Raw genomic sequence first — 22,445 nt, forward strand, 5'->3', positions numbered from 1 at the left:
TAAGCCGATACCAATCAACCTTGATTACCACAGCTTTGTAGTAAATCTTGAAATCTAGTCATGAAACTTCTCCAACTTCATTCATGGTTTTCAAAATTGTTTTGGTTCTTCTAAGTCCTTTGTGTTTCCGTATACATTTTAGAATCTTCTGTGGAGCCAGGCATGGTGGCTCACACCTGTGATCCCAGCACTTTGGGAGGCTGAGCTGGGAGGATCACTTGAGGCCAGGAGTTTAAGACCAGCCTGAGCAGCACAGTGAGACCCCATCTCTACCAAAGAAATGTAGAAAAATGGCCAAGCATTGTGGTGTGCACCTGTCGTCCCAGCTACTTGGGAGGCTCAGGTGGGAGGATCGCTTGAGGCCAGGAGTTTGAGATCAGCCTGGGCAGCATAGTGAGACCCCTTCTCTATGCCAAAAGAAAAAAAAAAGTAAAAATTAGCCAGGTGTAGTGGCACATGCCTGTGGTCCCAGCTACCTGGGAGGCTGACACAGGAGGATTGCTTGAGGAGGTCAAGGCTGCAGTGAGCGATGATCGCAGCACTGCACCCCTGTTCAATGATGATCACACCGCTGCACCCCTGCTCAGTGATGATCCCACCGCGGCACCCCTGCTCAGTGATGATCGCACCGCTGCACCCCTGCTCAGTGATGATCGCACCGCTGCACCCCTGCTCAGTGATGATCGCACCGCGGCACCCCTGCTCAGTGATGATCGCACCGCTGCACCCCTGCTCAGTGATGATCGCACCGCTGCACCCCTGCTCAGTGATGATCGCACCGCTGCACCTGTTTGGACGACAGAGCAAGACTGTTTCTAAAAAAAGAAAGAAAAAATCACCTGTCGATTCTATTAAAAATTCTTTTGGGGGCCGGGCGCAGTGGCTCAAGCCTGTAATCCCAGCACTTTGGGAGGCCGAGACGGGCGGATCACGAGGTCAGGAGATCGAGACCATCCTGGCTAACGCAGTGAAACCCCGTCTCTACTAAAAATACAAAAACTTAGCCGGGCGAGGTGGCAGGCGCCTGTAGTCCCAGCTACTCGGGAGGCTGAGGCAGGAGAATGGTGTAAACCCGGGAGGCGGAGCTTGCAGTGAGCTGAGATCCGGCCACTGCACTCCAGCCTGGGCGACAGAGTGAGACTCCGTGTCAAAAAAAAAAAAAAAAAAAAAAAAAAATTCTTTTGGGAATTTCACTGAGATAACGTTGAATTTAGAGATAATTTGGGAAACAATTTCATCATGACAAGATGGAATCTTCCAACCCATGCATTTGGTATTTTAAGTTTCTTTAATTTTTCTCAGCGGTATTATTTTCAGATCTTATGTGTACTTTGTTAAATTTGACCCTAAGTGCATCCTGTGGTTTGAAGCTGTTAGGTTATAAATTTCTTTTTTTTCTCTCTCTCTTTTTTTTTTTTTTTGAGACTGAGTTTCACTCTGTTGCCCAGGCTGGAGTGCAATGGCACAATCTTGGCTCACTGAAACTGCCTGACTTAGCCTCCCAAGTAGCTGTGATTAAGGGTGCTGCCACCACGCCTAGCTGGTTTGTTTTTGTATTTTTAGTAGAGACGGGTTTTGCCATGTTGGCCAGGCTGGTCTCAAACTCCTGACCTCAGGTGATCTGCCCACCTCAGCCTCCCAAAGTGCAGAGCTCCTGGCTGTGGAGAGAACACAGGAGGGTGTGGGGGCGGTGGCAGACGGGAGGCCCGGGGTTCCAGGGGAAGGAGGGTCAAGCCGGAGACCCCTGCTTCTCAGAGACCACATGGTAAGGACCCAGGCATGAGTCACCATGCCCGGCCCAGGGTTACACATTTCAGTTTCCAATTGTTGGTTGCTTGTTTGTAGAAATACAGCCAACTTTTACGTATTCACTTTGTACCCTGCAGACTGGCTAAAGCTGCTGATATCTAGTAGTTTTTTTTTGTTTTTGGTTTTGGTTTTTTTTTTTTTTTGGCTCTTTAGAATTTTCTGCCTCACAACTGTGTCTTTTGTGAGGCAAGACAGGCTCTGTTCATTGTCTCGTGCCGTTGTGGCGTCTGTTTCCTGCGCGCCCAGCTGCTTCTGTCTGGCGTGTTTTTGGGGGTCCCCGGCACTGCTGCCTCATCCGTCGGCTGCTCCCTGGTGTCCCGTGGCACGAGTGCGCCCCTGCCCTGTGCCCGCCTCTGGCCAGTGGACTTTGGTTTCTTATTTCTGGCTGCTCTGAGTAGTCACATGCAAGGCGTCTGTGGACGTGTGTGTTCGCTTCTAATGCCTGGGAGTGGAATTGCTGGGTTAATCGTTTAATTTTTGTGTCTGTGTTTATTTTTCCAGCCTGTCTCTTGTGTGCTCTTCTACTGGCACTTTCAGAATCTAGTAGAACCCGGTCATTTGTTATCTATTGGCCCCTGGCCTGACGAGAGCCCCTCATTCTAAAATCAAACTCACAGGGGCTCTGGACACATCAGGATGTTCTAGGGCTGAAGCGCGTGTGGGTGAAGTTGGCGTAGATGGTATTGTGTTTGCTGTTCACTCCACAGACACTGATTGAGCCCCTACAAGGTGTGAGCTTGTGCTGGTTCCTGAGGGCTAAGGAGACACTGTCTCTGTACACCCAGAGCTCCTGGCTCTGGAGAGAACACAGGGGGTGTGGGGCGGTGGCAGACGGGAGGCCCGGGGTTCCAGGGGAAGGAGAGTCAAGCCGGGGACCCCTGCTCCTCAGAGACCACATGGGAAGGACCTGGGCTTGGCCACCGGAGGGTGCAGCTCCCCTTCGTGCTCCCAGGGAGGCCCAAAGACGGGGTCTGGGTGGCTGAGGGGCTCCCCACAGTGGCCGTCAACTACTGGGCAAGGTCAAGCTTCTTCATGGCTGGACAGGACACAGGCTGCTGTTCGGGGCAGCGGAGGAGAGTGGGGGTCTCCTGGGAAGGTCCTGGGGGGATGGGTTGAGGTTAGTACCACAACTGCTGTTGGCATTTTTTAAATTATTTTTATTTTCGATGATAAAATACACATAGAATAAAATGTACCATCTGAACCATTTTGAGCGTACAGTTCAGTGACGTTAAGTACATGTACATTATTGTGTACACACCACTGCTATCCAGAACTTTCTCATCATCCCAGGCTGAAACTGTCCCCATGAAGCCCTGTCTCCCTCCCTCCAGCCCCGGGAGGCCTCCACTCTCTGTGAATGTGACGACTCTAGGGACCTCATAGAAGTGGCATTATGCAGCATTTGCATCTGTGTGACGGCGAATTTCACTCAGCACAGTCTCCTCAGGCTTCATACGTCACTCGGCACGGCGTCCTCGGGCTTCATACATCGCTCGGCACGGCGTCCTCGGGGTCCGTACGTCGCTCGGCACGGCGTCCTCGGGGTCCGTACGTCACTCGGCACGGCGTCCTCGGGGTCCATACGTCAGCACGGCATCCTCAGGGTCCGTATGTCGCTCGGCAAGTGTCCGTGGGGTTCATCCCTGTCCTAGCAAGTGTCAGATCTTCCTTCCCTTTGGAGGCTGAAGAGACCACACTTTGTTTATTCATTTGTCAGCAGATGCTGGGGCTGCTTCCTCCCCTTGGCTACTGTGAATGATGCTGCCGGGAATGTGGGTGTATGAAGAGCTCTTGGAGACCCTGCTTCCACTTTTTGGGGTCACACACCCAGAAGCAGAATTGCCAGATCCTATGGTAATTCTATGTGCAATTGTTTGAGGAGCCACCACACTGTTTTCCTATCGCAGTTATGCCGTGTTGCATTCCCACCAGCAACACGTGAGGGTTCCCGTTTCTCCACGTCCTCACGCACAGGTGTTGCTTTCTGTTTTTTTGATAGTAGCCTCCGAATGGACGTAAGTGGTATCTTGCTGTGGTTTCGATTTACGGTTCCCTAATCATTAGTGACGTTCAGTGTCTCTGTGTGTACTTATTGCCCATTTGTATATCTTATTTAGAGAAATGTCTGTTCAAGTCTTTTGCCCATGTTTATAATTGGGCTGTTTTTTGTTGTTGAACTATAGGAGTTCTTTATATATTCTAGATATTAACCTCTATCAGATATATGGTTTGCGAATATTTTCTTTCATTCCGTGGACTACTTTTTCAGTCTTTTTAATGTGTCCTTTGATGCACGGAAGTTTTAAATTTTGGTATACTCCTGTTTATCCAGTTGTTTTTGTTGTTGTTGTTGTTACCTGTACTTTTGTGACATCTAAGAAATCATTGCCAAATCCAATGTCAGGACGTTTTCCCCGTATGTTTTCTTCTAGAGTTTTATAGTTTTAGCTCTTCTGTTTAGTTCTGCGCTGCATTTTGTGGTGATCTTTCTCCCCAGAACTCTTAACACGGTTGCTAAGGATCTCACCACATCCTGGGTAGTGGTCCAGAGCATCACTGAGCGCGGGTCAGGCACCTCGATGGAGCCGCAGGCCTCACAGGGATCAGACGCACAGTAAGGGTGAGGACCCGCTCGGTAAGCAGAGTGTGGCTGTGGAAAGCCAGCAGGAGCACTGAGCCCGCGGCTCACGGGCGGGGACGAGGCAGCACTCGGTACAGCGCGTGCAGAGCTTGGCTTTTCCACAGGCTGGGGCCACGTCGGGCCCGAGGTTCACCGGGGTGGGGTGAGCTGACCGTTGTGGCCACTGGCGTGTTTTGGTGCCTTCTGCTTCGTAGCTCTGTCCAGACAGGAAGTCACCGGATATGTGTGACATTAAATGGAAAACTCCTGGCCTTTTTTTCCCTGTAGAATTCGTGACAGTTTAACTTCACTCCCGCCCCTTTACAGAGGATTCCAGCACAGTTCCAAAAAATGTTTGGGAAGATGTCCTTTCTTCGAGGAAAAGTGAGTTTAAGAATCAGTGACTCTTAACGATTACACCTATCGTGTACCCACAAAAATTAAAAAATAGAAACAAGAGGAACAAGGAGTCTTGATTTTAATTTGTATTCCTGCCTTAGTGGTTTCTCCTTTCATTATGAAGGTTTTTAAACTTTTATTCCGTAATTTTTTTCTCTGTTCTCTTTTTGTCACTTTTCAAATCTATGTTTTTCCCCTTTCAAGTAATTAAAAAGAAGCCCAAGGCATTGCACAGTGTCTCATCTCTAAGTCACGTTAGGGTAATGAAGGACCATGTAGCTGACAGCCTCCCACCCCAACAGAGGCAGAAAGATCCCAGAGGGGAAAACGGAGGCACCACCTCCTAAAACCCAGTACTCACCAGTGTGTGAAGAAACTGCCTGAGGCCAGGAAAAGAAGCACCTGAAAAGATAAGAGGGACAGCGCCCAGAGCTCCACTGTGCTGAGACCCTCGCAGTCCGCAGGCACTGGGTGTGAATGCAGGGGACTGGGAGCAGTCAGCCCTGGACCAAATGATGCTCCAGCCTGACCTGGCAGATGCTGGGAGGAAGAACCAAAAGGAACAGACTGTTTCCAAGTGACTGTGTCCCCGGACAAAGTTCAAGAATGTTTATATGACACAAAAAATACCCAGCACAAACAAGATAAAACTCACAATGTCTGCCTTGCAATAAAAATGAGTAAGTCAGGGCAGGGCGCGGTGGCTCACGCCTGTAATCCCAGCACTTTGGGAGGCCGAGGCTTGCGGATCACAAGGTCAGGAGATCGAGACCACGGTGAAACCCCGTCTCTACTAAAAATACAAAAAACTAGCCAGGCGTGGTGGCGGGCGCCTGTAGTCCCAGCTACTCAGGAGGCTGAGGCAGGAGAATGGCGTAAACCCAGGAGGCGGAGCTTGCAGTGAGCCGAGATCGCGCCACTGCACTCCAGCCTGGGCGACAGAGCGAGACTCCGTCTCAAAAAAAAAAAAAAAATAAATAAAATAAAAAATAAAAATGAGTAAGTCAGACACGCAAAGAAGATGGAAAATGCAACCTATAATGAAAAACATTTTAAATTTGTGTTAATCCTAACAAGTGTTTGGCAGACACGTATATTAAAACACTATATTCTCTATGTTCAGAAAGATTGAGGAAAAATTGAACATTTTATGTAGATAAATGGAGATATGAAAAAGACTCAGATGAAACTAATAGAGATGAAATCTACCATGTCTGCGATAAGAAATATACAGAATGGAATTAACAGTAAATTAGACATTACAGAAGAAAAACGTAGTGAACTTGAAGATACAGAAATACAAATGATCTGAAATGAAACAAAGCCTGTGCATGTGAGAGTGTGTATGCGAGTGTGTCTGAGTGCGTATGTATGCGTGTCTGTGAGAGTGTGCCACAAGTGGATGAGTGCATGTAAGTACGTTCGTGACTGCATGTATGTGTGTGCATGTGTGAGAATGTGTGAGATGCATGTGAGATGTCGTGTGAGTGCATGTGTGTACATGCATCTGTGTAGTGTGAGCATATGTGTGAAAATGTGTGTGGGCAAGTGTGTATGAGTACATGTGTGTGCAATGTCTGTGAGTGCAAATGTGTGTGTGCATCTGACTGCACGTGTATGTGTGTGTGCATGTGTGAGAATGTATGCGTGTGGGCAAGTGTGTGAGTGCATGTGTGCGTCTGACTGCATGTGTTTGTGTGCGTGTGTGAGAATGTGTGTGTGCATGTGGGCAAGTGTGTGAGTGCATGTGTGCATGTCTGCATGTGTGAGTGCATGTGTGCGTGTGTACGTGAGTGCATGTGTGTACGTCTGTGCATGTGTGCGTGTGTGCACGTGTGTGAGTGCATGTGTACGTGTGCGAAAGCATGCGTCTGTGTGCCTGTGTGTGCATATGTGCGTGTCTGTGTGTGAGTGCATGTGTGTGTGCGTGAGTGCATGTGTGCGTGTCTGTGTGCATGTGAATGTGAGTGCATGTGTGCGTGTCTGTGTGCATGTGAATGTGAGTGCATGTGTGCGTGTCTGTGTGTGCGTGTGTGTAAGTGTGTGTATTATCTGTATTACACCGGGTTTCCCACTCACGGGAGCGTATGCCGTCTGCGCACAGGCACGGTTTGGCTGCCTCCTTTCCCAGCTGGATATCGTTTGTTTTGCTTTCTTGCCGAGCCGCTCCGGCGAGAACCCCCAGCACGGTGTAGAGTAGAAGTGGTGAGATGTTCTTGTCCCTGACCTTAGGGGAAGCTTTCGGTATTTACCACTGAAGTGTGACCTTGGCTGTGGGGATTTTGTAAGGGCCCTTCATCGGGTGAAGGAAGCTCCCTTCTATCCCAGAGTTGATAGTGTTATCATGGAATGGTGGTTTTTCTGAATTTATTGAGATGATCATGTGGGTTTGGACCTTCATTGCATTAATGTGGTTGGTGGATTCCGCTGATTTTCGTATGTTGACCCATGTTTACAGTCATGAGGTGAGTCCACTCAGCCGTGGTGGGTCCTTTCTCTAGGATGGAGTCCGTTTGCTGGGGTTTTTTCGTTTGCCTCTGTATTTACAAGGGATATCGGCCTGTTGTTTTCTTGTAGGATTTTGTCTGGCTTTAGTGTCAGGGTATTGGTGGCCTCAGAATCGTCTGGGAAGCGTTCCCTCCTCCTCTACTTTTGGAAGAGTTTGAAGGATTGGTATTAATTCTTTGCACATTTGGTAGGGTTCAGGGAAGCCGTCTGGCACTGGGCTTTTCTTTGTGGGGTCTTCTCTTGCCACTTATTAGTGATTCATATTTTCTATTTCTTTTTGAGTCAGTTTTCATGGTTTACATCTTTCTAGGATTCGTGTGTTTCATCCAAGTTATCTCATTATTCTCCGTATCCTTTTATGCTATTTCATGGTTTTCTCCTGATTAAAAGGAGCATGTTTACTTTGGATTTCCACAGAAAACTTTTCCGTCTATCAGAAGCAGAGAGGAGTCCTTTTGGTGAGGCACAGCCAGTGAGCTCGGGAGTGAGGCCTGCAGGTGGGACTGGGTTTGGCCGCTGGTCTCCCCTTGCCTCCTCCCCTCATCTCTCAGCCGCGGGGCCCAGACACGTCAGCTCTGTCATGAAGCCCCTTGAGCCCCTGTCCCTATGGAGAAGGGACACGGATTCGTGTGTCACTGTCTCGTGACACTTTGTGGAAATAAACTGTAGGTTGTTTGTGACAAGCTGTTCTTTTCTGCTAACTCTGTCAACGTTAATTGCTCCTAGGTTTTCACCGCAAATGGTCCAACGGTGATCATGCCCACCTGGTTCTGTTCGCGGGCATGGTTTTCCCACGTGGGCCCCTTTGACGAGGGAGGTCAGGTAAGGGCCGAGAGGCGGGAATCGGGTCCCTCCCCCGGGCTTGGGGCCCTGTCCTCTGTGTGTGGGCTCCGCACACTGGCCACCCTCCGCTCTGCCATGCCCCTCCTGGCACCCGCCAGCATCTCAGTTGTTTTGCTGAAAGCAGGGGGTTTCTGTGTGAAGGCTGTGGACGCCCCGAGCGTCTGCACCTGACTTGCAGCGGCTCCAGGTGACCATCCTGGTTTAAAAGCTATGTGTGGGAAAGCACAGAACACGGAAGCTGTTTGCAGAGCTGTCTCTGGGACGATAGAGGAAGAAGAGGAGCCCATTCTCACCAGGGTGCACCTGCAGGCATCCGTGTCCCCGTCCTCCCCGTGGGGGTGCATCTGCAGGAGTCCATGTCCCCGTCCTCCCCGTGGGGGTGCATCTGCAGGCGTCCATGTCCCTGTCCTCCCCGTGGGGGTGCATCTGCAGGCGTCCATGTCCCCGTCCTCCCCTCCAGGGTGCACCTGCAGGAGTCCATGTCCCCGTCCTCCCCTCCAGGGTGCACCTGCAGGCGTCCATGTCCCCGTCCTCCCCTCCAGGGTGCACCTGCAGGCGTCCATGTCCCCGTCCTCCCCGTGGGGGTGCACCTGCAGGAGTCCATGTCCCCATCCTCCCCGTGGGGGTACACCTGCAGGAGTCCATGTCCCCGTCCTCCCCGTGGGGGTGCATCTGCAGGCGTCCATGTCCCCGTCCTCCCCTCCAGGGTGCACCTGCAGGAGTCCATGTCCCCATCCTCCCCGTGGGGGTGCATCTGCAGGCGTCCATGTCCCTGTCCTCCCCGTGGGGGTGCATCTGCAAGCGTCCATGTCCCCGTCCTCCCCTCCAGGGTGCACCTGCAGGAGTCCATGTCCCCGTCCTCCCCGTGGGGGTGCACCTGCAGGAGTCCATGTCCCCGTCCTCCCCGTGGGGGTGCACCTGCAGGAGTCCATGTCCCCATCCTCCCCGTGGGGGTGCACCTGCAGGAGTCCATGTCCCCGTCCTCCCCGTGGGGGTGCATCTGCAGGCGTCCATGTCCCCGTCCTCCCCTCCAGGGTGCACCTGCAGGAGTCCATGTCCCCATCCTCCCCGTGGGGGTGCATCTGCAGGCGTCCATGTCCCCGTCCTCCCCTCCAGGGTGCACCTGCAGGAGTCCATGTCCCCATCCTCCCTGTGGGGGTGCACCTGCAGGAGTCCATGTCCCCGTCCTCCCCGTGGGGGTGCATCTGCAGGCGTCCATGTCCCCGTCCTCCCCTCCAGGGTGCACCTGCAGGAGTCCATGTCCCCGTCCTCCCCGTGGGGGTGCATCTGCAGGCGTCCATGTCCCCGTCCTCCCCGTGGGGGTGCACCTGCAGGCATCCATGTTGCCCGTCCTCCCTGTCAGGGTGCACCTGCAGGAGTCCATGTCCCCGTCCTCCCCGTGGGGGTGCATCTGCAGGAGTCCATGTCCCCGTCCTCCCCATGGGGTGCATCTGCAGGAGTCCATGTCCCCGTCCTCCCCCGTGGGGGTGCATCTGCAGGCGTCCATGTCCCCGTCCTCCCCGTGGGGGTGCATCTGCAGGCGTCCATGTCCCCGTCCTCCCCTCCAGGGTGCACCTGCAGGCGTCCATGTCCCCATCCTCCCCGTGGGGGTGCATCTGCAGGCGTCCATGTCCCCGTCCTCCCCGTGGGGGTGCACCTGCAGGCATCCATGTTGCCCGTCCTCCCTGTCAGGGTGCACCTGCAGGCGTCCATGTCCCCATCCTCCCCGTGGGGGTGCATCTGCAGGCGTCCATGTCCCCGTCCTCCCCTCCAGGGTGCACCTGCAGGAGTCCATGTCCCCATCCTCCCCATGGGGGTGCACCTGCAGGAGTCCATGTCCCCGTCCTCCCCTCCAGGGTGCACCTGCAGGCATCCATGTTGCCCGTCCTCCCTGTCAGGGTGCACCTGCAGGCGTCCATGTTCCCATCCTCCCCGTGGGGGTGCATCTGCAGGCGTCCATGTCCCCGTCCTCCCCTCCAGGGTGCACCTGCAGGAGTCCATGTCCCCGTCCTCCCCGTGGGGGTGCATCTGCAGGCGTCCATGTCCCCGTCCTCCCCGTGGGGGTGCACCTGCAGGCATCCATGTTGCCCGTCCTCCCTGTCAGGGTGCACCTGCAGGAGTCCATGTCCCCGTCCTCCCCGTGGGGGTGCATCTGCAGGAGTCCATGTCCCCGTCCTCCCCATGGGGTGCATCTGCAGGAGTCCATGTCCCCGTCCTCCCCGTGGGGGTGCATCTGCAGGCGTCCATGTCCCCGTCCTCCCCGTGGGGGTGCATCTGCAGGCGTCCATGTCCCCGTCCTCCCCTCCAGGGTGCACCTGCAGGCGTCCATGTCCCCATCCTCCCCGTGGGGGTGCATCTGCAGGCGTCCATGTCCCCGTCCTCCCCGTGGGGGTGCACCTGCAGGCATCCATGTTGCCCGTCCTCCCTGTCAGGGTGCACCTGCAGGCGTCCATGTCCCCATCCTCCCCGTGGGGGTGCATCTGCAGGCGTCCATGTCCCCGTCCTCCCCTCCAGGGTGCACCTGCAGGAGTCCATGTCCCCATCCTCCCCATGGGGGTGCACCTGCAGGAGTCCATGTCCCCGTCCTCCCCTCCAGGGTGCACCTGCAGGCATCCATGTTGCCCGTCCTCCCTGTCAGGGTGCACCTGCAGGCGTCCATGTTCCCATCCTCCCCGTGGGGGTGCATCTGCAGGTGTCCATGTCCCCGTCCTCCCCTCCAGGGTGCACCTGCAGGCGTCCATGTCCCCATCCTCCCCGTGGGGGTGCATCTGCAGGAGTCCATGTCCCCATCCTCCCCGTGGGGGTGCACCTGCAGGCGTCCATGTCCCCGTCCTCCCCGTGGGGGTGCATCTGCAGGCGTCCATGTCCCCGTCCTCCCCGTGGGGGTGCATCTGCAGGCGTCCATGTCCCCGTCCTCCCTGTCAGGGTGCGCCTGAAAGCGTCCATGTCCAGACCGGGCCGCTCTAGCCTCTGCCTCCCTGTGGGGACTGAGGAGCCCAGGGCTGGCGTGTCACCAGCAGAGAGCGGCCACATTTGCCCATGCTGGTCTCTAGTTGCAGGGAGACTGGACACAGAGACCAGTGGAGGGTCCTGGCACAGGGTTCCTGGGGGTCCAGAGACCCCAGGCCAGTGACTGAGATTTGGCCTCCACCTCCTACTCTTGTGACAGGGACCAGGTTCGTCTGTCCTGCCCTGGGCCTCGGCGTCCTCATCGGGACAACAGGGTCAGGCGCTCAGCAGCTCACAGGGGCCACATGGAGCCTCACGTGGGCCTGGCCACACCAGGGTCCCCACTGCCCCGCTACCTCGGACCCTGGCCTGGGTGTCCCTCATGGTCCAGGTCTCTGGGGTGCAGACAGGGCAGAGCCGTGTTTTCCCGGGTGGGGCAGGCTCTCAGCCTGCAGCTCCCCATAGTTAATCTCCAGGACACCGATGGCGGTGGGTGTAGCCCCAAGCAGGTGCGGCCAGGAAGCGCGGCCGTCGCTGGGGCCGGCAGGAAGCCGTGTGGGAAATGGTTAACAGAAGATGCTCCATGGGAAACACTGATTTAAGGATTTTTTTTTTTTTTGAGACAGAGTCTCTCTGTCTCCCAGGCTGGAGTGCAGTGGTGTTAGCTCCCTGCAGCCTCCGCCTCCTGGGTTCAAGCGATTCTCCTGCCTCAGCCTCCCGAGTGGCTGGGATTACAGGCACACACCACCACGCCCGGCTAATTTTTGTATTTTTAGTACAGACGGGGTTTCACCATGTTGGCCAGGCTTGTCTCAAACTCCTGGCCTCAAGTGATCCGCTCGCCTCAGCCTCCTAAAGCACTGGGATCACAGGCAGGAGCCACCACATCCGGCCTGATTTCAGGATCTTATCATCCTTAAACTGTGGCCGAGCAGCCTCAGGATTCAGAAGTGCATGAGGCCGCAGCCTGGATGGGGAGCTCCTCAAGGAAAAGCCCATCCCTCCCTTGTTCTGAGACCAGAGAGCAGGGCCAGGCAGGGATCAGCGATCAGGGCCAGGGGCCAGGGATCAGAGCCGGGGATCAGCGGTCAGGGCCGGGGACCAGGGATCAGGGCCAGGGGTCAGGGATCAGGGCCAGGGGTCAGGGATCAGGGCCAAGGACCAATCAGGGCCAGGGACCAGGGATCAGCGATCAGAGCCAGGGGCCAGGGACCAGGGATCAGGGCCAGGGACCAGGGATCAGAGCCAGGGGCCAGGGGTCAGGGATCAGGGCCAGGGATCAGCGATCAGAGCCAGGGGCCAGGGACCAGGGATCAGGGCCAGGGGCCAGGGACCAGGGCCAGGGGTCAGGGATCAGGGCCAGGGGCCAGGGACCAGGGCCAGGGGCCAGGGATCAGGGCCAGGGGTCAGGACTAGGGGCGAGAGATCAGGACCAGGGACCAGGGATCAGGACGAGGGACCAGGGATCAGGACCAGAGACCAGGGATCAGGACCAGAGACCAGGGATCAGGGCTGGGGACCAGGGATGAGGACCAGAGACCAGGGATCAGGGCTGGGGACCAGGGATCAGGACCAGGGATCAGGGCTAGGGGCCAGGGCCTGGGGCTCAGGGATTAGAGCTGTGATGGGGCCATGGCTGGAGCAAGTGAGGGCTTTGGGGCCTGAGGAGGCCTCGGGTGACAGGGACAACAGCAGTGTCGGCCACCAAGACGGGGATGGACAGTGTTTCCTTGGCTTCTGCCAAGTCCTCTCCAGAGAAATGAGAAGAGCAGAAGTGACAGGGCGCCCTGAGCCAGACGCTCGGTGTGGGGCTGATCCTCAGCTCCCTCTCTGTGGGCCCCGGGGTGGAGCAGCTGAAGGACAGGCGGCCAGGACAGCAGGGAACCAACCGGGTGGACGTGGGTGGTGCGGAGCCTGAGGCAGCCAGACTGGGAGGCCAAGCCAGGGCCAAGGGGGCTGCAGAAACGGTCGCCAGGAGCCAAAACATGCAAGACAGGGAGATTCCTGACTGGAAAGTGCATCCGCTTCTGCGTTCGCAGAGGAAGGATGGGAGGGCAGGTGAGTCTGAGATTTGGAGGTGGGCATGGCAGCGCCTGAAGACACCCACCTTTGGTAGGGAGTTCTCTGTGGGCGACCATCATAGGCCCTTAAATAAGAAAAAACCTGATGTTTTCTTGGTTCGAAACAGGTTTATAGCCGGACATAGGGGCTCATGCCTGTAGTCCCACGAGCACAAGAGGCAAAGGCAGGGGGATTGGTTGAGGCCAGGAGTTCAAGACCAACCTGGGCAGCACCAGGAAACCCCATTTCTAACAAAACGAGACAAAGTGAAAACAGGTTCCTGAGGGCAGGTCTGGCCTGAAGGAAGCTTATCACTGCCACAGGAAGGACTCAAGCCACCACCCGGTGCAACAGCCACGCTTCCGACGTTTTCCTGTCTGTGGGGCACGTTCCTAGGGTTGGACGCAAGCGATGCCAGGCGCGTGTTTGGTTTTGTGAGACAGGTCCCCGGGCGCCGCCGTTGGGCCCCTGTCCCCGCCGTCTGCATGAGAAGTTTCCCGTCCCTCAAACTCCTCACCAGCCCCTCGCCAGACCTTGGTGTTGTCAACTTTTTTTTTTTTTTGAGACGGAGTTTCTCTCTTGTCTCCCAGGCTGGAGTGGAATGACACAATCCTGGCTCACCACAACCTCTGCCTCCCGGGTTCAAGCGATTCTCCTGCCTCAGCCTCCCCAGTAGCTGGGATTACAGGCATGCACCACCACGCCTGACTTTTAGTATTTTTAGTGGAGACGAGGTTTCACCATGTTGGCCAGGCTGGTCTTGAACTCCTGACCTCAGGTGATCCACCCGCCTCGGCCTCCCAAAGTGCTGGGATTACAGGCATGAGCCACCACGCCCGGCTGGTGTTGTCAACTTTTTAACGTTGCCTGTTCTAGTTGGAGTTCGTGGTTTCCTACTGTGCTTTCATTCGGCACTTCGAGATGGCTAACGATGTTGAAGGACATCTCACGTGGTGACGGCCAGCTTCTGTGTTATTTTGTGGTGTGTCCGGCTCGTCGGCCTGTTGTCTTCTCGTTGTTGGATTGCGGGTGCTCCTGCTGGACGTTTACTTTGTGAATATTCCCTCCCGTTTTGGTCTCTCTGTCTGGGACCACCGCTGCCCCCAGGTGCACTGCTTGTCCCGGATTCTGCCCTCAGCCCCTCCAGGCCGGGACTTTGGGTTTCCATGCCCTCCTTGCCCTCCTTGTCCTCCTTGCCCCTGCAGCACCACTTCCCCAGGCTCTGGCCGCACACAGTCTCCTCTGAAGGTGCTGGCTGCTCAGCCACGGACAGCCTGGAGCCATCACCTGCTTTTGACTTTTTAAATTTTTCTGCACATTGAAGGTTTGCATTTTGGTCTAGTGGTTATCTGTGTACTTAACCCTTTTCTAAACACCTTGAATCCCCCATATGTTGCCCACACAACAGTCAATAAGATTGTTGGTTTCCTTTTTTTTTTTTTCCTTTTCCCCTCCTCCTGTCCTCCTGTCCTCCTGTCCTTTTTTTCTTTTTTTTGACGGAGTCTTGCTCTGTCGCCCAGGCTGGAGTGCAGTGGCCGGATCTCAGCTCACTGCAAGCTCCACCTCCCGGGTTCACGCCATTCTCCTGCCTCAGCCTCCCGAGTAGCTGGGACTACAGGCGCCCGCCACCTCGCCTGGCTAATTGTTGTATTTTCAGTAAAGACAGGGTTTCACCATCTTGGCCAGGCTGGTCTTGAACTCCTGACCTCGTGATCCACCTGCCGCAGCCTCCCAAAGTGCTGGGATAACAGGGGTGAGCCACCGCCCTGGCGCTTTTGTTACACGGTTTCTACTTAAGTCCGAGGACAAACATCCATATACTAGTCTTGCACCCTTGTCCCGTAGTCTCCCACCTGCAGTCACATCCGGCGTCCACCGCCGCGGCTCTGGCCGGGTGTCTGGTCCCCATGTGGCTGGAGCCACAGCTCTCTGTGAGGCCGCGCTCGTCAGAACTGCGTTCCTGGAGCCTGAGGCTGGAGGAAGCCTCTGGCTGTGCGGGAAGTTCTTGGTCCGTGCACTGTCTGTCGCCACTTCGTGTGACTGTTTTGAGAAGTCTGGTGCACAGTGAATCTTGCCTTTGTAAGTTTTGTGACCGTTTTGCCTGGAGACTCTGAGAATTATTTTTTATTGCTGAAGTCTAATAGTTTCACCAGAATCTGCCTTCAGGTTGACCTGATGGTGCTTTTCAGTGTGTAGAAACAGATCTGCTTTCATTTCTGGAAATTTTTCTTGGATTGCGGTTTTAAATACTAGCTATGTCCATTGTGGGTTTTGTTTTGTTTTGTTTTGTTTTGTTTTAAAGACTCCAGTTCTACATAGGTAAGATTTTCTTAGTCTTTCTAACTTACCTTTTCACTTCATTATATAATTTCTGTTTTCCTTTCTTCAATGTCCCTTATTACATTTTTAATTAAAATCTATTTTCTCTTAAGGATCTTGTAATTTAGCCTTCATTTTTCATATATTTTGTTCCTTTTTTTTTTTTTTGGAGACAGGGTCTCACTCTGTTGCTAAGGCTGGAGTGCAGTGGCTCAATCTCAGCTCACTACAACCTCTGCCTCCCAGGTTCAAGCAATCCTTGTATCTCAGCCTCCCAAGTAGCCGGGACTACAGGTGCGCACTACTACACCCAGCTACTTTTTTCATTTTTGGTAGAGACTGGTTTTGACATGTTGCCGAAGCTGGTCTCGAACTGCTGGGCTCAAGCAATCCACCCCCCACCTCAGCCTTCCAAAGTGCTGAGATTAAAGGCATGAGCCACCACACCCAACCCATTTTGTGTCTCTTTTTTTTTTTTTTTTTTTTTTTCAAGTAGAGATGGGGTTTCACTGTGTGTTAGCCAGGATGGTCTCGATCTCCTGACCTCGTGATCCGCCCACCTCGGCTTCCCAAAGTGCTGAGATTACAGGCGTGAGCCACCGCGCCCAGCCAATTTTCTCTCTCCTTAAAATTTCTTTTCTTAATTTAATCGACCCAATTTTATATAAAAGCTTCATTGAGGTATAATTCACATGCCATACAATTCACCTATTAAAATGTGCAATTCATTGTTTTTTAGCAAATTTATAGGGCTGTGCAATCACCAGTCACCACTACCATCTGATGTTAGAACACGGTCATTCCCAAAAAAGCACTTCCTGTACCCAGAGGTGCGCCTCATCTGCCCCCTGCCAGCCCCGGCCAAGCACTAACGCACTTTCCTCAATGCTCTATTTAGACGCACCCCATTAGGGTCCAGTTCTGCACTTAGTCCTTGAATTTCTGATTCAAGATGGGTCTCCGCCACCTCCCCGCACACCCCACCCCGTAGCCTGAAACACTGGTGGAGGGTGTGGAATTTATCTTGGCGGGTTGTTCACGGGAGTCTCTGTTTCCTGGTTTGGAGGTTTGTTGTTGCTGTGGGGGACAGGCTGAATTTTTATCCATGGAAGTGTTTCCAGTTTTTAGTTTTCTCTGCTGGTTTGGTGCAGAAGACTTAGCGTCCCTGTGGCCCACGGACTCTGATTGCTGGGCCCGGGCTGGAGCTTTCCCCGTCTGTCCCCGCGTGGTGACTGCTGCTTCCTCCTGGAGGCTCGCGCTGGGGACGGGGCTCTGGAGAAGGGCGCGCGGCGCTGGGGACGGGCCCTGGAGAAGGGCGCGCGGCGCTGGGGACGGGCCCTGGGGAAGGGCGCGCGGCGCTGGGGACGGGCCCTGGGGAAGGGCGCGCGGCGCTGGGGACGGGCCCTGGGGAAGGGCGCGCGGCGCTGGGGACGGGCCCTGGGGAAGGGCGCGCGGCGCTGGGGACGGGCCCTGGGGAAGGAAGCGTGTCCCTGATTTCGGCTTCCTTTTGCCTCTCAGGATTGGAGCCTCCAGAGCCTCTGGCCCGGCCTTCCTGGGAGTGGCTTTAGCTCGCGCTCTCCTCCTCCAGGAAGTTCTGGGTGCTCCATCCCCAAAGGCTGCCCGGGATGGTTCTGTGAGCAGGTTGGGGCTGGGCAGCCACACTTCCTCCGCTCTCGGCATTTCCCTGATGCCTTTCTGGGTAGTGACGCATTCCCTCTCCCTGCACACCACAGGGCAGTCCAGGCACCTGGAGGGTGATTGGGAAAAGCCTCGGGGAGGAGTGAGGCCATTTTGGGTCCTCAGGTCTCAGCAGCAGCAATCAGGGGAGGGGAGAGAAAAGTGGGACAGACCCGCTGAGTCCCCCTCCTCCCGGGGCAGAAGCACCACCCAGGAGCTGCTGTTAACTAAATTCTCACTTTACTGCCAGAAAATAAGAAAACCCCAAGGGTCAGGTTCTTCCTGGTGATAGGAAGAGAGAAGCCGTTTTTGTCTTCCTAAACCTATAAGGTGTTCAGAGTTCCGATGCTCTTTAGAGCTGCCTTTGAAAACACAGAAAATTAGAGAAAATACTTCAGTGACCCCTGTGAGGGTCTGTGTCCACCAGCACCTGCGGGAGCCCCACCCTGATTCACCCGTGTGAGGATCCGTGTCCACCGGCACCCGCGGGAGCCCCCACCCTGATTCACCCATGTGAGGATCCGTGTCCACCGACACCTGCGGGAGCCCCCACCCTAAATCACCCATGTGAGGCTCCGTGTCCACTGGCACCCATGGGAACCTCCACCCTAAATCACCCGTGAGAGTCCGTGTCCACCGACACCCGCGGGAGCCCCCACCCTAAATCACCCATGTGAGGGTCCATGTCCACCGACACCCGCGGGAGCCCCCACCCTAAATCACCCGTGTGAGAGTCCGTGTCCACCGACACCCGCGGGAGCCCCCACCCTAAATCACCCATGTGAGGCTCCGTGTCCACCAGCACCTGCGGGAGCCTCACCCTGAATCACCCGTGTGAGGGTCCATGTCCACCGGCACCCATGGGAACCTCCACCCTAAATCACCCATGTGAGGGTCCGTGTCCACCGGCACCCATGGGAACCTCCACCCTAAATCACCCATGTGAGGGTCCATGTCCACCGGCAGCCATGGGAACCTCCACCCTAAATCACCCGTGTGAGGGTCCGTGTCCACCGGCACCCATGGGAACCTCCACCCTAAATCACCCGTGTGAGGGTCCGTGTCCACCGGCACCCATGGGAACCTCCACCCTAAATCACCCCTGTGAGGGTCCGTGTCCAACGGCACCTGCGGGAGCCTCACCCTGAATCACCCATGTGAGGTAGCACGTGGGCTTCTGTGATTCCTTTGTCTTTATCTTATGGTGGATAAACTTTTAGCAGAGCTGTACACATAATTTTGAGGTCTGTTCTTTGACTCAGCATCTTCTTACAAATCTTTCCATGTCACCGTGGTTTTCATAAAAGGTGTTGCCCTGCGGAGGCGGAGGTTAAATAGTGCATTTTTGTTGGACGCGGAAGCGCAGCACTGCCTGTCTGTCCTGGGAGCAAACAGGCCAGCGGTTGGGCCGTGATATTTTGGGACCTTTACTGACCTGCACTTGAAGTTTGAGTGCCAGCCAAGGAGAGAAGAGGCTGGACTTAGTAACAGACTGGCCCTGCTGCTAGGCTGTCAGAAAACCCACCCTTTCCTGGAGCAAAGGTGTCTGTGGGCGGCTGACCCAGGTGAGCTGCAGCAGAGAACCACGAGGAGACCAGACTCCACGCCCTGCTCCTCCCCCAGTTTTATGTTTGAATTTAAGGAAACAACAGGGGCCCAGTTCTGCACAAGGCCCAGAGCCAGCCCCAGACGGACCCACGGCTCGGCCACAGCTCTGGGCTGAGGACGGGTCTGCCCAGGAGAGGAGCAAGCAGAGGGCAGGGGCCATTGGGATGATAGGCCGGGGGAAGGAGGGCCCAGGTTCTCACAGGACAGAAAAGTCTGGTGGGAATGCCTGCAGAATGTTCCAGAGCAGAGTCCCCACTGACATGGAGATGTTCGTGGATCAGCCCTGTGGGCTGAGGTTCAAGTTTCTGAGTGTGGACAAGTGAGCGGGGCTGGCACAGGCCCGGGGCTGCCTCCCCACTGCTGGGCTCCCCTGCGTGCAGCCCCTCGCACCCACCCAGCACCACCTTGCTCTGCCCACAGTCGGCACTTTGAGTCCCTTGAGCTTCTGGGGCCGCAGCCACTAGCAGGAAAGGGCCGGGGACGGAGACCGGACAAGCCGTCCAGGATCCGCAGCTGCAAGACCCGGACCCGCCCAGCCCCTTTCCTCAGCTGCCTGTCGTCCGCTTTGCCCTGAGACCTTTGCTGCCCAAAATGGAATTTGGGGCAGAACCGAGAACCAGCACACCCTCCCTTCCCCTCTTTCCCGCCTGTGGAGAAGCTCAGTTGCTCACTTCTGTTAGGGTCGCCACCTCATGTCCCTGTTGAGCCTCTAAACTGGCTTCTTTGCAACAAAAGCCTTTCCACCAGTCCCTGGCTGGCCAGCTGAGCACAGGTGCATCTGGGGCAGGCACGCGTTTCCCGCCCCGGTGATGCCACTGCTCCCACCCTGCAGGGCGTCCCGGAGGACCTGTTGTTCTTCTACGAGCACCTCAGGAAGGGCGGCGGCGTCGTCCGTGTGGACCAGAGCCTCCTGCTGTACCGATACCACCCGCGGGCGGCCACGCACTCCGTCCTTGAGTAAGTCGGCCCCGCCCAGCCCGGGACGCCCCGGAGGCCAGGAACGGGGGAGGCACCCAAGGTTGGGCCGGGGTTGGTGGGGCCGACCCCGGAGGCTGTGGTCAGGCTCTGCCTTGAGACCCAGGGTCCAGTGGGACACGGGGAAGCTGCACATCCCGAGGGTCGGGGGCTCGGGGTCTGCAAAGGAGCATTTCCCAAGGGTGCCAAGGGTGAAGGCGGAACGGCCTCCCCTAGTTCCCAGAGGTAAAACGACCACGCACTGGGTCATTTGAAACCCTGTGCTCCCTTTAACCCGACGGGAGTCTCATGAGTAGGGTCCGGCTGGGTCCACAGGCCTGGGTGCCACAGCTGCCATGGAGGGTGGCGGAGGCTTGGCCAGGAAATCATGGTGCCCAGTGAGGACGAGCTCAGTGCTGCAGGGCCCGGCTCCCTCTCCCGCGTCACTGTCAGGCTCGGCCACGTGGTCCCAGGTCCCTCTCCCGCGTCACTGTCAGGCTCGGCCACGTGGTCCCAGGTCCCTCCCCCGCGTCACTGTCAGGCTCGGCCACGTGGTCCCAGGTCCCTCCCCCGCGTCACTGTCAGGCTCGGCCACGTGGTCCCAGGTCCCTCTCCCGCGTCACTGTCAGGCTCGGCCACGTGGTCCCAGGTCCCTCTCCCGCGTCACTGTCAGGCTCGGCCACGTGGTCCCAGGTCCCTCCCCCGTGTCACTGTCAGGCTCGGCCACGTGGTCCCAGGTCCCTCCCCCGTGTCACTGTCAGGCTCGGCCACGTGGTCCCAGGTCCCTCTCCCGTGTCACTGTCAGGCTCGGCCACGTGGTCCCAGGTCCCTCCCCCGTGTCACTGTCAGGCTCGGCCACGTGGTCCCAGGTCCCTCTCCCGTGTCACTGTCAGATGCGGCCACATGGGCCTGGGTCCCTCTCCTGTGTCACTGTCAGGCACAGCCACGTGGGCCTGGCTCCCTCTCCCGGCTCCCTCTCCCGTGTCACTGTCAGGTGCGGCCACGTGGGCCTGGGTCCCTCTCCCGTGTCATTGTCAGATGCAGCCACGTGGGCCCGGCTCCCTCTCCCGTGTCACTGTCAGGAGCGGCCACATGGGCCTCTACAGCTCACAGGCTCCTAACTCCAAGGTCTGTGGCTCCAGCTGGTCTGGGGGTGCCGCGTGGCTATGTTGGAGCCATGGCAGGGGTGAGGCAAATCAGGGTGAAGCGACGTGCATCTGGAATTCCTCCCTTAGATCCGGGCGGGACGATTCCTTCCTTAGAACTGGGCAGGACACAGAGGTCTCGGCCACCTGCCTGCCGCGTGCCGCAGCGTTAACTTGGAATGCAGGCCGCTGTCCGGGACTTGTGTCTTGGCCCCTGTGGATACTCAGGGCCCCCGGAGTCTCAAGACCCTAACCAAGGTCCTCTGTGGGTGTGGGAGCCGCGAAGGTCCCGGGCTACTGTGACAGGGCTGAGACTCTCGGCAAGTTCCCAGCTCCCCAGGGGGTTTAGGTCACAGGTCACAGGTGGGGCCGGGGTGTTGGCAGGAGGGTCACGAGCTTCCCCACTGGGGGCATCATCCTCACTCCCGCCTGTTGAGGCCACCCACATCTACAGTCCTCTTCTCCCCCGTCCACACTCCTCTTCCTTCTCCCCCGTCCACACTCATCTTCCTTCTCCCCCGTCCACGCTCCTCTTCCTTCTCCCCCGTCCACACTCCTCTTCCTCCTTCCGCGTCCACACTCCTCTTCCTTCTCCCCCGTCCACACTCCTCTTCCTTCTCCCCCCCGTCCACGCTCCTCTACCTTCTCCCCAGTCCACACTCCTCTTCCTTCTCCCCCCCCCGTCCACACTCCTCTTCCTTCTCCCATGTCCACGCTCCTCTACCTTCTCCCCAGTCCACACTCCTCTTCCTTCTCCCCCGTCCACACTCCTCTTCCTTCTCCCATGTCCACGCTCCTCTACCTTCTCCCCAGTCCACACTCATCTTCCTTCTCCCCCGTCCACGCTCCTCTTCCTTCTCCCCCGTCCACACTCCTCTTCCTTCTCCCCCGTCCACACTCCTCTACCTTCTCCCCCGTCCACACTCCTCTTCCTTCTCCCCCGTCCACACTCCTCTACCTTCTCCTCCGTCCACACTCCTCTACCTTCTCCCCAGTCCACACTCGTCTTCCTTCTTCCGCGTCCACACTCCTCTTCCTTCTCCCGTGTCCACACTCCTCTTCCTTCTCCCCCGTCCACATTCGTCTTCCTTCTCCCCCGTCCACACTCCTTTTCCTTTTCCCCCGTCCACGCTCCTCTTCCTTCTCCCCCGTCCACATTCGTCTTCCTTCTCCCCCCCCGTCCACACTCCTCTTCCTCCTCCCCCGTCCACGCTCCTCTTCCTCCTCCCCCCCGTCCACGCTCCTCCTCTTCCTCCTCCCCCGTCCCCGCTCCTCTTCCTTCTCCCCCGTCCACGCTCCTCTTCCTCCTCCCCCGTCCACGCTCCTCTTCCTCCTCCCCCCCGTCCACGCTCCTCTTCCTCCTCCCCCGTCCACGCTCCTCTTCCTCCTCCCCCCGTCCACGCTCCTCTTCCTCCTCCCCCGTCCACGCTCCTCTTCCTCCTCCCCCCCGTCCACGCTCCTCTTCCTCCTCCCCCGTCCACGCTCCTCTTCCTCCTCCCCCGTCCACGCTCCTCTTCCTTCTCCCCCGTCCACGCTCCTCTTCCTCCTCC

General features: G+C 56.6%; 2 protein-coding genes across 9 annotated transcripts in view; both read left to right on the plus strand.

The window, feature by feature from the left end:
- The window catches only part of B3GNTL1 (UDP-GlcNAc:betaGal beta-1,3-N-acetylglucosaminyltransferase like 1), a 157,200-nt gene that overhangs the window by 115,726 nt on the left and 19,029 nt on the right, over nucleotides 1-22,445 (plus strand). For 2 of the 4 annotated variants that reach the window (XM_050763730.1, XM_050763731.1), the window contains 2 exons: nucleotides 8,066-8,161; nucleotides 19,629-19,753. In XM_050763730.1, coding sequence (XP_050619687.1) covers nucleotides 8,066-8,161; nucleotides 19,629-19,753 — 221 coding nt within the window. Of the gene's footprint in view, nucleotides 1-3,386; nucleotides 3,667-5,830; nucleotides 7,837-8,065; nucleotides 8,162-19,628; nucleotides 19,754-22,445 lie in introns of those variants that run through there. The other 2 variants (XM_050763732.1, XM_050763733.1) reach the window with 2 other exon arrangements.
- On the plus strand, nucleotides 19,787-21,513 carry LOC126938943 (uncharacterized). 5 transcript variants are annotated; one of them, XM_050763749.1, is made up of 3 exons: nucleotides 19,787-20,267; nucleotides 20,356-20,399; nucleotides 20,576-21,513. In XM_050763749.1, the coding sequence occupies exons 1-3, from the start codon at nucleotides 20,107-20,109 to the stop codon at nucleotides 20,869-20,871; spliced, it is 501 nt and encodes a 166-aa protein (XP_050619706.1). In that variant the 5' UTR covers nucleotides 19,787-20,106; the 3' UTR covers nucleotides 20,872-21,513. The 5 variants fall into 5 exon arrangements, 2 of the variants coding, with proteins under 2 accessions (XP_050619706.1, XP_050619705.1); XR_007720230.1 differs by lacking the exon at nucleotides 20,356-20,399; XR_007720229.1 differs by lacking the exon at nucleotides 20,576-21,513 and adding an exon at nucleotides 20,488-20,537 and having other exon boundaries at nucleotides 19,787-20,399.

This window comes from Macaca thibetana, chromosome 16 (genome assembly GCF_024542745.1).
Source record: "Macaca thibetana thibetana isolate TM-01 chromosome 16, ASM2454274v1, whole genome shotgun sequence".
Lineage (NCBI taxonomy): Eukaryota > Metazoa > Chordata > Mammalia > Primates > Cercopithecidae > Macaca > Macaca thibetana.

Coding starts and splice junctions, on each gene's coding strand:
- LOC126938943 (XM_050763748.1), top strand. CDS start 20,139: ATGGTGCCCAGTGAGGACGAGCTCAGTGCTGCAGGGCCCGGCTCCCTC. Junction 20,400..20,575: donor GCTCGGCCACGTGGTCCCAG/GTCCCTCTCCCG, acceptor ACGTGGTCCCAG/GTCCCTCCCCCGTGTCACTG.